Source organism: Phacochoerus africanus, chromosome 13, assembly GCF_016906955.1.
Source record: "Phacochoerus africanus isolate WHEZ1 chromosome 13, ROS_Pafr_v1, whole genome shotgun sequence".
Lineage (NCBI taxonomy): Eukaryota > Metazoa > Chordata > Mammalia > Artiodactyla > Suidae > Phacochoerus > Phacochoerus africanus.
The window spans coordinates 963,449-978,126 of NC_062556.1; the positions used below are offsets into that span (position 1 = coordinate 963,449).

Consider the following 14,678-nt stretch of genomic DNA (forward strand, 5'->3'; position numbering starts at 1 on the left):
GGTTGTCCTGGACTGCAAATTAAACACCGACTCTTGACTGTGTCCCAGGCTCTGCACTCGACCCCCTCGGTCAGGCCCGTGGCCCCGCGCCGCCCCTGGAGGCCAGGAGCGAGGACAGGTATGTGGGTTCTGTGCTGCTGCTTGTGTGGGTCCAGCTTTTGCTTCGCAAGCACTTAATCCTTCGGGGTTTTAAAAGGTCCTCTCAGTGGACTTAGGGTCAAATCGTCATCCTGGCTCTTAGAACCAAGAATCTTGCCTGAGAGAAGCAGCCCCGTGTATTCCGTGCGGTCTTGCTGTGCTGTTATTGAGCTGAAGAGGCAGCTGGTTTTTAGGGGTGCCAATGCTGATGCTCTTGAAGGCCAAACGGGGTTGTAAATGTGGCAAGAGACTCTCATTTTAAGAGGATTTCTCAAAGGGGAATGTGTAAGGTAGTCACATCAATACTGAGAAATTCAGTTTTTTACCCAATTAACTTAGCTTTTTGTGCCGGTGATGAGAGAGTAGCTGGAAAGCTCCAGTATACATTCAGCTGTGCGTGATATCCCTTATGTGTGGAATCTAAAATACAACACAGATGAACCTGTTGACTAAACAGAAAGAGACTCACAGACAGAACAGACTTGTGGCTGCCCCGTGGGGTGAACGGGGAGTTGGGAGTCAGCAGATGCAGACTGTCGCATGCAGAGTGGGTAGACAGCCAAGTCCCACGTTAGGCCGCAGGGAACTCTATCCAGTCTCCTGGGATAGGCCATGGTGGAAAACAATATTTAAAGAAGAACGTATATATATGTATGCCTGTGTCACCTTGCCGTATAGCAGAAATGGCACAACATTGTAAATCAGCTATGCTTTAATAGAGAGTTCCCATCGGGGCTCAGTGGAAATGAATCCAGCTAGTATCCATGAGGATGCAGGTTCGGTCCCTGGCCTCGCTCAGTGGGTCAGGGATTTGGCATTGCTGTGGCTGTGGTGTAGGCTGGCAGCTATAGCTTGGATTTGACCCCTAGCCTGGGAACCTCCATACGCCACGGGTGTGGTCGTAAAAAGCCAAAAAAAAAAAAAGCAAATTCAGCATTCCCGTTGTGGCTCGGTGCGTTAAGGACCTGATGCTGCCATAAACTACAGCATAGGTCACAGACGTGGCTGGGGTCCATTGTGGCTGTGGCTGTGGCGCAGGCCTTAGTTGCAGCTCCAATTCGACCCCTTGCCCAGGAACTTCTGTATGCTGCAGATGCTTTTTTCTATAAAAAGAAAAAAAAATTAAGTTCTGTATGTATGATTTGTGGTTGAATGATTCAGAGTATGCCTCCTTTTTTTCTTTAATAGTCCGGAAGAAAAGATTCGACAATTAGAGAAGAAAGTAAACGAGCTGGTGGAGGAAAGCTGTGTCGCCAGCAGCTGTGGAGACTTAAAACTGGTGCGTTCATAAGCTGCTGATGCCCAAGAGTAAGAAGGATGCGCCTGTGTGTGTGTCTGCTTTTATGTGTTTACCCGTGCGAGCACGTACGTGGATGCGTATCTTCACTTTGCCGGGGACTGGCCGGAGTTTTCACTGAAATCCTTATTTTGGGAACCTGGAATTGTAAGTCTGCTTCATAAGCTCTGATGTCGGAACAACTGGCTGATTTTGTAACTTTTCACGTTGGTCATTTAAGAAGGAGAAAAAAGTTCTTGTGCATCAGCTGGCTGAGTTTAGCAGCCTGTGGGCTTTTGGACTCACAGCCCAGAGCTTCTGTGATCCACACACAGTCGTAGGGGCTTTTTTCTTACTTAAACCTCACTGCCATAGGATGTTTGTCCTCAGTAAACTGCAAGATCACCGTTTGCTTTTTGGGAACGCAGCTCTGCTGCTTTTTAAAAAATGAAATCTTTTCTCTTAATTTTCTTCATTCACATTACTTTAAAAATCATACCACCTGACTATGACTTCTCTGCCGTAGTTATCGGTTAATGAATGCCATTAGAAGGACATGTTCAGTCTAAAAAGCTAGTTTATTGTTCATAGAACCTGTGCTTTTTTTTTTTTTTTGTCTTTTTGCCATTTCTAGGGCCGCTCCTGCGGCATATGGAGGTTCCCAGGCTAGGGGTCCAATCAGAGCTGTAGCCACTGGCTTATGCCAGAGCCACAACAACTCGAGATCCGAGTTGCATCTGCGACCTACACCACAGCTCACAGCAACACCGGATTCCTTAACCCACTGAGCAAGGCCAGGGATCGAACCCGAAACCTCATGGTTCCTAGCCAGATTCATTAACCACTGAGCCATGACGGGAACTCCGAACCGTGCTTTTTTGTCTAGTTCCAGAAAAAAAGAAAAAACCCCAGCCAATCCCATGTCGAGTTACTCTGTCTGCGGTTAGTCTGTCCGTGGGAATCAATAAAAGGTCCTTGTCTTTGCAAGTAAAACACATAAGTGAACTAGGCCTCTGTAGTCATGCCGGGTGGTTTTGCCGTGTCTGCACGTTGAGCATCCCAGAAACCAAACAAATCCACCTCCATGCCTGTCTCGTGAGATTGAGTTAAAACACCAAAGACTCAGGAGTTGGGAGGAAGAAAGGAGACACGGTCAGACCCAGAAGTGGTGGCAGTGCAGGAGCTGGGGAACCTCGGGGGCAGGTGAGCGCTGCATCTCAGCCCTCGGCTGCCTCCTCTTTCCCAGAAAGGACACACGGCCTTTTCGGGGCTGGGGACGTAGGGGGGAAGCTCCAGCGTGAACACGGCGGAGCGTTTGTGGAGCAGCGTGGCAGGGCGGCCACTCCTCCCTGCAGCTGCTCCCAGCGCATCCCGCCGGATGAGTGCTCCTAGGAGTCACGCAGTGTAACCTTGATTTCAGGCCTTGGAAAAGGCAAAAGACGCGGGAAGAAAAGAGCGAGTGCTGGTGAGACAACGAGAACAAGTTGCAAGTCCAGAAAACATCAACTTGGACTTAACTTACTCAGTGAGTATCAAGGACCGGTTGGGGGGTTATTTTCGCTGGAATTTGTGGATTCCAGGAGCCCCTTTTTTTTTTTTTTTTTTTTTTCCTTTTTAGGGCCGCACCTGTGGCATGTGGAGGTTCCCAGCCCAGAGGCCGAATCGGACCTGTAGCCACTGGCACCACCAGATCCAAGCCGGGTCTGCCACCTCCATCACAGCTCATGGCCACACCGGATCCTTTAACCCACCGAGCGAGGCCAGGGATGGAACGCGAGTCCTCGTGGATCCCAGTTCGGTTCATTACTGCTACTCCACGATGGGAACTCCTGCAGTCAGGGTCTTAGCTCACCTCGCCGCAGCGGGAACTCCTGTCGAGTCCCTTAGCAACATACGAAGCGCTTGTGAACCCACCATCCCGTGACGGCTGAGGACTGCTAATGTGTACTGCTCAGTGTGATTGCTTTAATGAAAGATTTGGGTTTTGTGGGGCTTTTTAAATTTTTTTTTCTTTTTAGGGCCACACCTCAATTTTTAGATATTTACTGTTTATGGCTAATATTTTAAAATTCCATAGGCTCTTTGGATTTGGGGACAGTGTACAGTGATCATTTTTTCCCTCTAGGAACATAATTTACTCTAACAATTTAAGTTATAAATGTGTAGGGAGTCCCTGTTGTGGCTCAGTGGCAGTGACCCCAACCAGTATCCATGAGGATGCAGGTCTGATCCCTGGCCTCACTCAGTGGGTTAAGGATCCACCGTTGCCGTGAGCTGTGGTGCAGGTCACAGACACAGCTTGGGATCTTGCATTACTGTGGCTGTGGCGTAGGCTGGTGGCTACAGCTCCAACTCAACCCCTAGCCTGGGAACCTCCATATGCCTTGGGTGTGGCCCTTAAAAAAAAAAAAAAAAAGACCAAAAAAAATTATAAATGTGGATATGAAGGAATACTGTACAAACTAAAATTTAAGATATTTCCACACGATGTTTAGTTAATATCTACAAAGAGAATTTGGTCCACTCTCTTCCTTTTTCCTTTTATTACCAGCAGGATTAATGATACACATGTATGCTTTGCGGGTCTTGCTGAGTTTAGAGGAAAGCAGACGCATTCATTAGAAAGACTCCGTGGAAGACGAGGCGAGGGCAGAGGACAGCCTCGCTGTCTCCATCGTGTCGCGGGCTGCGTTCACACGCGGGGCGCGTCTTCTGTCCTTCCCTTCCGGGCGAGCCGGGTGTCTTGGCAGAGGCAGCCGACTTTTGCAGTGTTTTCATTTCTAGAAGGATCACAGGCACTGGGGGCTAAAATGATTGTTAGCTGTCACTTTGCGGTGTTTCTCGCGTAGGTTCTCTTCACCTTGGCCAGTCAGTATTCAGCGAATGAAATGTATGCCGAAGCGTTAAACACGTATCAAGTTATCGTGAAGAACAAGATGTTTAGCAATGCAGGTAGGTGTATATACAGTCAGTTTTTCCACTAACTGTGGTTCTTCTCTAGGGGTGATTTCTCACGTCCTCATTTTATGCTCTGTTATCATGAAATCATCGGTGCTCTAAGCAAATCCGTATTTGTGGTAGAGGTGTCCTGCCTAGCGGCCCTGTGGTAGTGAAAGTGCACACCGACGCGGAGGAGGAGACACAGCAGGCCTACGACGCACTGCCCCGTAGCCAATGGACAGCAGATCATGTAGCGCACGGGACGAGCTGCGGCAACACCATCGGACGTGCTTCCCTTGTAGGGTTGAGCCTCAGGAGGCTGTTGTTTGTGTTTAGCATTTATATTGTGTAAGGTTTTTGTTCTTTTTTTTTTTTTTTTGGTCTTTTTGCCATTTCTTGGGCCATTTCCGCAGCATATGGAGGTTCCCAGGCCAGAGGTCGAATCGGAGCTGTAGCCACTGGCCTACGCCAGAGCCATATAGCAACGCAGGATCCAAGCCGCGTCTGCGACCTACACCGCAGCTCACGGCCACGCCGGATCCTTAACCCCCTGAGCAAGGCCAGGGATCAAACCCGCAACCTCATGGTTCCTAGTCGGATTCGTTAACCATGGAGCCGTGACAGAACTCCAGTTTTTGTTCTTTTTACAGCCACACATGCGGCACGTGGAGGTTCCCAGGCTGGGGGTCCCATCAGAGCTGCAGCTGTCAGCCTGCACCGCAGCCACAGCAGTGCAGCTCCAAGCCACATCTGTGACCTACGCCGCTTGCATCCGCGCTGGATCCCTAACCCAGTGAGCGAGGCATGGCATTGAACCCGCAACCTCATGGTTCCTGATCAGATGGGTTAAGCACTGAGCCACGACGGGGACTCCACATTTCCAGTTTTATGATGTAACCCTATTGCTTTCTAGCCGTATTTCCAGGAATTTGTCATAAGTTCCATTTCCTTGTAGAAGTTTCCTGTGCAGATATTTGAAAATAGTGTAACTATTTTAAAGTGAGAATTTTTAGTTAGTGTCTGAAACTTTATATCTTGAGAAGAACTTCAAAAAATATGAGTTAAGGTCCTCTAAAATTTCTTAGGACAAGTGAAAAAAAGTAGGATATTATGTATTTATTATTATTTTTTTAAACCAGGACGGTTGAAAGTGAATATGGGAAATATTTATTTAAAGCAAAGAAATTATTCCAAAGCCATTAAATTCTACCGAATGGCCTTAGATCAGATCCCAAGCGTCCATAAAGAAATGAGGTAAGTTTGTAGAATTTACGTGCTGTTCTTGAGAAACCAGGTCATGGTCCTGACGTGCCGCCAGTGGGTCGACTGCTTGGAGGTGTCTCTTCGAGAAGTGTTCAGTGCGTGTCTTAGTGCAGTGTTCTGGTCTCTCCCCGGTGACTGCTCGCGGGCGTTTACATGATGCCAGGTTAAAGGCTAAAGGCATAGACCCAGTCGGAAGAAAACCAAGCTCCTGGGCCTGTACAGGGAGTAACCCCGCAGGCCATTAGCGCCCCAGTCCAGTTTCCTGCCCACACCAAGTCCAACAGCAGTCCCTGGACCATTCCAGAGTGCAAGGCTAGAAATTAAATATCCCCAAAAGAGGATGCTGGGATATTTTCATTCTTAAAATATTTCCAGCGCAGAAACAGCGAGTTACCTTGTGGTCTGATAATAACTGTGGGAACGGAGGAGGTTTCCAGGGGATCTACTGGTCAGAATTTCTCCTAGGTTCAGTCTGACACCTCTGTGAAAGTTAAGTTATTTGTATTTTTTTTGTGGTTTTTTTTTGGTCTTTTGTCTTTTGAGGGCCACACCCGCAGCATATGGAGTTTCCCAGGCTAGGGGTCCAGTTAGAGCTACAGCCACAGCAGCTTGGGATCGAAGCCACGTCTGCGACCCACACCACAGCTCACGGCCACACCGGATCCTCAACCCACTGAGCGAGGCCAGGGATCAAACCCGCAACCTCGTGGCTCCTAGTCGGATTCGTTAACCACTGAGCCACGACGGGAACTCCGGTTGACTTATTTCTAAGCGCCACTTTTCGGGACCCTTTCTTTGTCTTTAAATTACGTGTGATATCTCACTATCATCAGCAGGGTCTGACTCGGAGAACATAATCCCTTCAGCTGCCTTTAACCCAGGCGAGGCCGGGACTCTAAGCATTTTACAAAGGGCCATCCTGTTGTGTTGTGTAGTGTGTGTGAAGTTCTGCAGTCAGCAGTCGTGCGTGTGTGGTGCTGAAGTCCAGGAGTGATGGTAGAGGGCCAGGGGGGCTCACGAAGGCGCCGTGCTCGGCTGGGTTGCTGCGTGGAGGCGGGAGGGACGACCCAGGTGGACGGAGACGGCGAGAGGGGCCGGACGCGGGCGGAGCTGAAGCAGGGGTCGTGCTGGGGAGCGGCGAGCAGCGAGGTGGGACCTCAGCCGCTGAAGGGCTGCAGGCAAGGGCTAGACAGTCACCAGCGTCTGGTGGAGGGAAACTGGAATCCGCCTACGCCAAGGGTGTAAAATCCACGCACACTTTGGAACACTGTCGGACTGTTTGGTTTCAAAACCTTACGGAGTTCCCCGGGGGGTTAAGGGTGTGGCAGGGTCGCCGCTGCGGCTCAGGCGCTACCCCTGGTCCTGGAACTTCCACATGTTGTGGGTGTGGCCGGAAAAGAGATTGTGCTCGTTGAATGAAGCCAGACCCAAAGTGCCACCCGCTGATTGTGTGGCTCCATTGACGGGCAGCGCCTAGAAGAGGCCCATCCAGAGAGACCGAAGGACTTGCTGGCGGCCGGGACCACAGGTGCCGTGGAGGAATATGAGTGCACCGGGGCACAGGGTTCCTTGTCAGGTGACGGAGGTGGCTTGAAGTGAGACGTCATTACGGTTCCCCAGTGAGGTTAACATGGCAGCGGGACTCCCTTGTGATGCAGTGGGTGAAGGGTCGGTGTCCTTGCCGTGGCTCAGGTTGCTGCTGTGGCACCGGTTCTGTCCCTGGTCCGGGAACTTCCACAGATGATGCCAAAAACTAGAGCAATCGTTCTTGAATCGTATACTTTAAATGGGTGAATTTTATGATATGTAAATTAAATCTCAATAAAGCGTTAACAAAAAAGAAAAAAGGGAGAAAGAAAAGGAAATTATTATTATTATTATTATTGTCTTCTTGTCCTTTTTAGGGCCGTACCCGAGGCATATGGAGGTTCCCAGGCTAGGGGTTGAATGGGCGCTACAGCTGCCAGCCTACACCTCAGCCACAACCACGCCAGGTCCGAGCCGCATCTTCCACCTACACCACAGCTCCCGGCAACGCCGGATCCTTAACGCACTAGTGAGGCCGGGGGTCAAACCACAACCTCGGGGTTCCTGGTCGGATTTGTTTCCGCTGTGCTGGGATGGGAACTCCCAAGAAGGACGTTCTTGGCGGAATGTCTTGCCTGCCACGGTGGAGAGTTCGGTTATTTTTGTTTGTTTGTTTCACAGCTGATCCGTGTTTATTTTTCTATAGGATTAAAATTATGCAGAACATTGGAGTTACGTTTATTAAAACGGGGCAGTATTCAGACGCTGTTAACTCATTTGAGCATATAATGAGTACGGCACCAAATCTGAAGGCAGGCTTCAACCTCATCCTTAGTTACTTTGCCCTTGGAGATCGAGAGAAAATGAAGAAAGCATTCCAAAAACTGATTGCTGTTGCATTAGAAATTGATGAAGATGATAAATATGTGTCACCAAGCGTGAGTATGCAGAAGACTGCTACGTAGCCAGCTCCTCGTTCCCCGTGCTTCTCTGTCTCCAGAAGTGAGGAAGTCGGAGTGGCGGACTCTTCCGGCTCTCCCAGCCCTGTAGTCACATGTTTTAATGAATGGGTTTCATCATTTTCATGCGTTGTTTAAATAAGATTGAGAACAGGACTATTGAAATCGAGCTAGAGATTATGGGTAAAACACACTGCACATGGAGTTTCCGTCGTGGCTCAGTGGTTAACGGATCCTACTAGGAACCATGAGGTTGTGGGTTCAATCCCTGGCCTTGCCGAGTGGGTTAAGGATCCCGAGTTGCCGTGAGCTGTGGTGTAGGTCGCAGATGTGGCTCGGATCCCGCGTTGCTGTGGCTCTGGCGTAGGCCAACACCTATAGCTCTGATTGGACCCCTGGTCTGGGAACCTCCATATGCCGCGGCAAAAAGACAAAAAAATTAAATTAAATTAAAAAATACGCTGCACAATTTTAGTCAAAAAACCAAAAGAGGATCTTATGAAAAATGGTCATCCTTTGCTGTTATTATTTATTTATTTTTCGGCTACACCCACAGCCTATGGAAGCTCCAAGGCCAGGAACTGAATGAGAGCCAGAGCTGGGACCTTTGCCACAGCTGCAGCAACACCAGGTCCTTAAGCCACTGTGCCGCAGCAGGAACTGCTCGTTAATGTTCTTTTATATGAACTCAGACTGCATGCAGCTGCCTGTGATGATGGATCAGGATGCTGTAATACTGTTATTTCATAAACGGAGCCCAGTGGGTTTTCGTAATAGATGGTCAGCACATCGCAGCGCAGGCGTTGGCCCCACTGCTTGTGTCTGTTCTCCTGGGGCCTTAGTTCCCTTCCATGGAAACTAGCACTGCTCATCATAACCTGCCAGGGAGGCCGTGAGGATTAAATGAGGAGTGAACGTGAAATGTTTAAAACAGTGCCTGGAGCATCGGAAGTGCTGCGTAAATGTTAATTTTTTTTTCCAGTCTTTTCTCCCCCCCATTGTTTTAGGTTGGCACCGGCAGCGGCACATGGAGGTTCCCAGGCTAGGGGTCGAATCAGAGCCTCAGCTGCCAGCCTACAGCACCGCCAGATACGTAGCCCACTGAGTGAGGCCAGGGTTGGACCCGCACCCGCATGGATGCTGGTGAGACTGGTTTCTGCTGCGCCCCGGCGGCATCCCCCGAGTGGGTGCCGTCTCGGAATTGTACAGCCAGCCACCGACAGCTGCGGGTACTGGGCCCCGTGCTTTCTAGCCTGACCTTTTATCAGCTGCCACAGTCTACGTCCCATGGAGAAGGCGACAGGTCATCAGAAGTAAGGAAAGACGCCCTACTTCACAGGAGGGAAACTAGTCCAGAGAGTTAGTTTGGTCTCCGTTTTACACAGCCGGCCTGGGGGTGAGCTTGACCGCAAAGCCCATTGCTCGTGGTTACTTCTAAATCGCTCATTTTTTCCCTCCAGGATGACCCACATACTAACTTAGTGATTGAAGCTATAAAAAATGATCATTTAAGGCAAATGGAACGTGAAAGGTAAGGTTTTGTGCACTTAAAGATTAAAACTTAATAATGTAGTTTTAACTCTTTTTTTTTTTTTTTTTTTCGCTTTTTAGGGCCACACTCATGGGATACGGAGGTTCCCAGCCTAGGGGTGGAAACACAGCTACAGCTGCCAGCCACGGCCACAGCCACAGCAGCTCGGGATCCGAGCCGCATCCGTGACCCCACCCCACAGGTCACAGGTCCTTAGCCCACTGAGCGAGGCCAGAGATCGAACCCTCGTCCTCGCGATACTAGTTGGATTCATTATGACTGAGCCATGACAGGAACGCCTGTAGTTTTAACTTTTATAGGAGAGTTAAATGTGCATTCTGATTATTTCTTTCAAACTTGTCAGTATATCTCTTGACTGGTGCTGTTGTTTCGCCCTTTGTCTCCTCTGCTGGGTTCTCTCTTCTCTTTTAGAATAATCTCAGTCCTCAGGCTAATCCAGTTATTTTACTCAGTTACTCCTGCTCTTTTTCTGTAATTTGTTTTTCTCTGCCTCTGGTGTAACATTAGAACTTTGTTCATATTACCTTTGTTTAAACATTATGTCTTGGAGTTCCCGCCGTGGCTCAGTGGGTAACAGACCTGTGGCATTGCCGTGGCTGTGCTGGAGGCCGTCAGCTTTTGCTCTGATTCGACCCCTAGCCTGGGAACTTCCGTATGCTGCAGGTGGGGCCCTAAAAAGACAAAAGACCAAAAGAAGACAAAGTTGGCTCTCTTTTTTTTTTATCCTGCCTTCCAATTAAATTCCAGCCCCCAGAGACACAATTCTTTCAATTTATTTCATTTCTTCTTTCCTCCACTATGGTACCTAGTCTCTGTCAAGTTTGGCTGGAAAATTGTAGTGTTTACTGAACATGCACCAGGTGTCTTAGGAGTTCCAGCACGTGCTAGAAGGCCCTTAGGTTTTTAAAAGTGTGATAAAATACACATACCATCAAATTTGTCTTAACCATAATTCGCAGTTCCTCATCTCGCAGTGTGGAGTGTATGCCCACTGGTTTCTAGCCAGTCTCCAGAACTCTTACCTTCCCACCTGCAGCTCCCTCCCCCGGTCCCTGGCGCGCGCTGCTCTGCTCTCCGCCTCTGAATCCGACTGCTCTAGGGAGCTTGTGTAAGTGGAGTCTTTTCCTGGCTGGCTTGTTTCACTCAGCACAGCGTCCTCAAGGTCCGTCCATGCTGTGGCCTGTGTCAGAATTTCCCTCCTTTTTAAGGCTGAATAATGTTCCATTGTATGTATGGAGCGCCCTTAATCTTTAGGAATTAGTTTGATGGTAAAAATTAAACTTACCCTCCTTGGAAGATGGAGTAGTTGTCCTTTTCCCTGTTCTTCCCGCTAAGTACAGGTGAACCCTGGAAGCTGCATATGAAACCACCCGAGAGGAAAGGGAGCCACAAGGGCAGATCACGAGGCACCTGGCAGTGACTTCACTCGCCCAGACGTGCAGCTGAAGAAGCTGGCCGTCGAAAGCCAGCAGGGCCTTTTTAACGAGGCTCTAGGAAAAAAGCCTGCTTTCCTTCGCCAAAGGACAAGGCAGACCAGTAGGTTAGCAAGACAGAAGACTTTCAGACAAAGACCCCAGAAAACCCCACACAGGCCAGCAAAAGGAGATGTGCACCCCACCAGGCTATAAGGAGGCCCTCAGTGCCCCCGAAGGCCGTGCAGGAGCCAGGACTCTAACCCCTAAGGCCCTCAGCGCGTCCCACCGCTCTGCGACGCTGTGGCGTGAGCGGCCAGCACGCGGGGGCACGGGATCCCACCCCACCCGGCAGTAGGAGGCCGTCCGGACCACTCTCCTGTGTGCTGTCGGAGGAGACAGAGTCCGGACTGCCGTCATCACTTGGGTGACACGGTGTCTGTGGGGACCTGGGGGCAGCAGAACTCCTGTCCCATGCCGCAGGAACAGGCACCCGCCCACCTTGGCGTCAGAGGAGGCCCTGTGCGGAACTCGGACTGCTCCCTTTCTTTATCCAGCAAGTCGGGAGGTGGTGTCAGGAAACACGGCTACACCAGAAGATGTAAATAAAATTCAGACTCACAACAGAATTGTCCACGTTTCAGTCAGGAATCACTCATCGTACCCGGAATCAGGAAGATCTCAGGCAGTAAAAGAAGGCAGGCAGCAGGTGCCGCCACTGAGACAACGGGGTGTGAGAATTCCCTGACAGGTGGTAAAGCAACCGTGATGAAAATGCGTCCGCAAGCAACGGCGAACACCCCTAAACGGAAAAGCGGAAAACCTCAGAAAAGAGAGAACTGCAACAAAGAAAAGATACCAGGAAAAAACCGAATAGAAATTCTGGGGCTGAGAGGTACAGCAGCTTAAATGGAGAGCTCAGGAGATGACTCAAGAGAATGATGGGAAGGGAGAGAAGACTCAGTGAACTGGAAGAGAGAATGGCAATGATCCCATCTGAACCACAGAAAAGAGACCTAAGAAAACAAAAGTAACCAGAGCCTCGGGGACCTCTGGGGCTCTTAGAAAAAGATCTGACGTTTGTGTCAGCAGAGTCTGGGAAGGCGGGCTGAAAGGGATTAGGCTGAAGAACTAGAGCTGATGACGTGCCAACATTTGGCAAGAAAAATAAGCCTGTAATACAAGAAGCCAAAGAAATTGCAAAGAGGATCAACCCAAGAAAATCCATGTGAAGATGCATGATAGTTAAACTTCTGAAAATTAGGAGTTCCCATCGTGGCTCGGTGGAAATGAGCCCCAGCTAGTCTGATTCGATCCCTAGCCTGGGAACTTCCATGTGCTGCATACGCGGCCCTAAAAAGAAACAAACAAACACTTCTGAAGATTAAATACAAAGTCTTGAAAGGAGGCAGAGAAAACAAGCCATAAGAGAAAAGCAGTTAGAATGACAAGGGGAAAGTCTTAAATCAATAACCTAAACTCCCAGCAAAGAACCTAGTAAAAGTATTAAAAAAAAACAAAAACAAACAAAAAACTACATGGATGTATTGAACAATGCAGGAAATATGGCCTATATTTTATAACTGTAAATGGAATATAACCAGTAAAAATTGTGAATCATGGGCTTCCCATTGTGGCTCAGTGGGTTACAAACCCAACTAATATTCATTAGGATGCAAGTTCAATCCCTGGCCCTGCTCGGTGGGTTCAGGACCCAGCATTGCCGTGAGCTGTGGTGTAGGTTACAGACAGGGCTCGGATCCTGAGTCCCTGTGGCTGTGGCATAGGCTGGCAGCTGGAGCTCCAGTTAGACCCCTAGCCTGGGAACTTCCATATGCTGTGGGCGCAGCCCTAAAAAGACAAAGAAAAAAAAAAAAGTGACTCAGTATGTTGTACACCTGAAACTTATGTAAAATTGTATGTCAACTACACTTCAGTTAAAACAGAACCTAGAAAAAGAAGAGCAAAATGAACCCAAAGGAAATGGAAGGAAGGAAGTTATTAAAGAAAAAGAACAGGGAGTATCGGCCTTGAAGAGGAAAACAGTGGAGAACATCGTGCAACAGCGGGTTCTTTGACTAGATCAGGAAAACTGACAAACTTCCATCAAGCCTGATGAAGCGCAAAGGAGAAGACAGAGCTTAACTAACGTCAGAAACGAAACAGAGGCTGTCGCTGCAGACCCTGCGGAAGTTGCCATCGGGCGCGGGGACGAATCCGACGAGGAGCTGTGAGGTGGCGGGTTTCATCCCTGGCCTCACTCAGGGGGTTAAGGATCCTGCGCTGCTGGGGCTGTGGCGCAGGCCGGCAGCTGTAGCTCCAATTGGACCCCTAGCCTGGGAACCTCCAGATGCCGCAGGAGCGGCCCTAGAAAGCAAAAAAAAAAAAAAAAAAAAAAAAAAAAAAGGAAGAGGAAAAAAAAAAGGAAGGGAATACTACAAACAGATACCATCCTGTACAGATAGATTTGAAACAGACTAAATGGATCACTTTCTTAAAAAATACAGACTGCTGCAACTCAGTATGAAAGAGATCATTTGAATAACCTCATAAATGTTAAGGGAAATGACTTCATAATTCAAGTCTCCAGGCCTATGTGATTTTACTAAAGAATTCTAGAAAATGTTTAAAGAAGAATAACATTTTGATAGTCTTTTTCAGAAAATAGTTCATTTTGTGAACCAATATTACCTTGATACCAAAATAAGACAGAAAAGAAAGGAAGCTACAGACTAATCTGACGACTAAAGATTAAAAATCCTTTAGAAAATACTGGCAAACCAAAAATACTAACAAAGTGTAAAGAGAATTATTCACCGTGACTAAGGATTTATCTCAAGACTATAAGATTGGTTTAAAAATGTTTTTATTGTATTTTATTTATTTATTTTTGTCTTTTTGCCATTTCTTGGGCCCCTCCCACGGCATATGGAGGTTCTCAGGCTAGGGGCCAAATCGGAGCTGTAGCCACCGGCCTACGCCAGAGCCACAGCAACGCAGGATCCGATCCGCGTCTGCAACCTACACCACAGCTCACGGCAACGCCGGATCCTTAACCCACTGAGGAAGGGCAGGGACCGAACCCGCAACCTCATGGTTCCTAGTCGGATTCGTTAACCACTGCGCCACGACGGGAACTCCCAAAAATGTTTTTAGACAAAATTCAATACACTTTCATGATAACAAACATGAAAATCTCAACAATCCAGGAGCAGAAAGGAAGTTGCTCCATGTGTAAGGGACATCTGTGAAAAACCCAGTTTGACATTGGACTTAACAGCAAGAAACATCCAGATGAGAGAGAGTCAGACTCTCTGTTGAAAGAGGTATCCTAGGGCATCCACTGAAAAACTGCTGCAACTAATTCAGCAAGGTTGCAGAGTAAAAAGATCAATATTCGAACATCACTAGTACACTGTAGAAATAAAGTGTACACTACCAGGGAACTGCTGGAAGTGAAGTCAGCAGTTACATTTACAGTAGCTTAATAAATTACTAGGAATAAATTTTTAAAATGAAATGCAAAACTCATGCTTTGAAAACTATAAAACATCATTGGAAGAAATGCTAAATAAGTGGAGAGACATCACATGTCTGTGGCGGGCACTTCG

The 14,678-nt window shown here is 48.3% G+C and overlaps 1 protein-coding gene across 5 annotated transcripts in view; it reads left to right on the plus strand.

Moving 5' to 3' along the window:
* IFT88 (intraflagellar transport 88) overlaps positions 1-14,678 on the plus strand; it is a 77,721-nt gene that overhangs the window by 17,719 nt on the left and 45,324 nt on the right. For all 5 annotated transcript variants that reach the window (XR_007131375.1, XR_007131376.1, XM_047755709.1 and 2 more), the window contains 7 exons: positions 49-118; positions 1,327-1,417; positions 2,835-2,939; positions 4,264-4,366; positions 5,494-5,608; positions 7,851-8,082; positions 9,564-9,634. Coding sequence is in view for 3 of the 5 variants with exons in the window: in XM_047755709.1 (XP_047611665.1) it covers positions 49-118; positions 1,327-1,417; positions 2,835-2,939; positions 4,264-4,366; positions 5,494-5,608; positions 7,851-8,082; positions 9,564-9,634 (787 nt within the window). In the remaining 2 variants the exon portion in view is untranslated. The remainder of the gene's footprint in view (positions 1-48; positions 119-1,326; positions 1,418-2,834; positions 2,940-4,263; positions 4,367-5,493; positions 5,609-7,850; positions 8,083-9,563; positions 9,635-14,678) is intronic.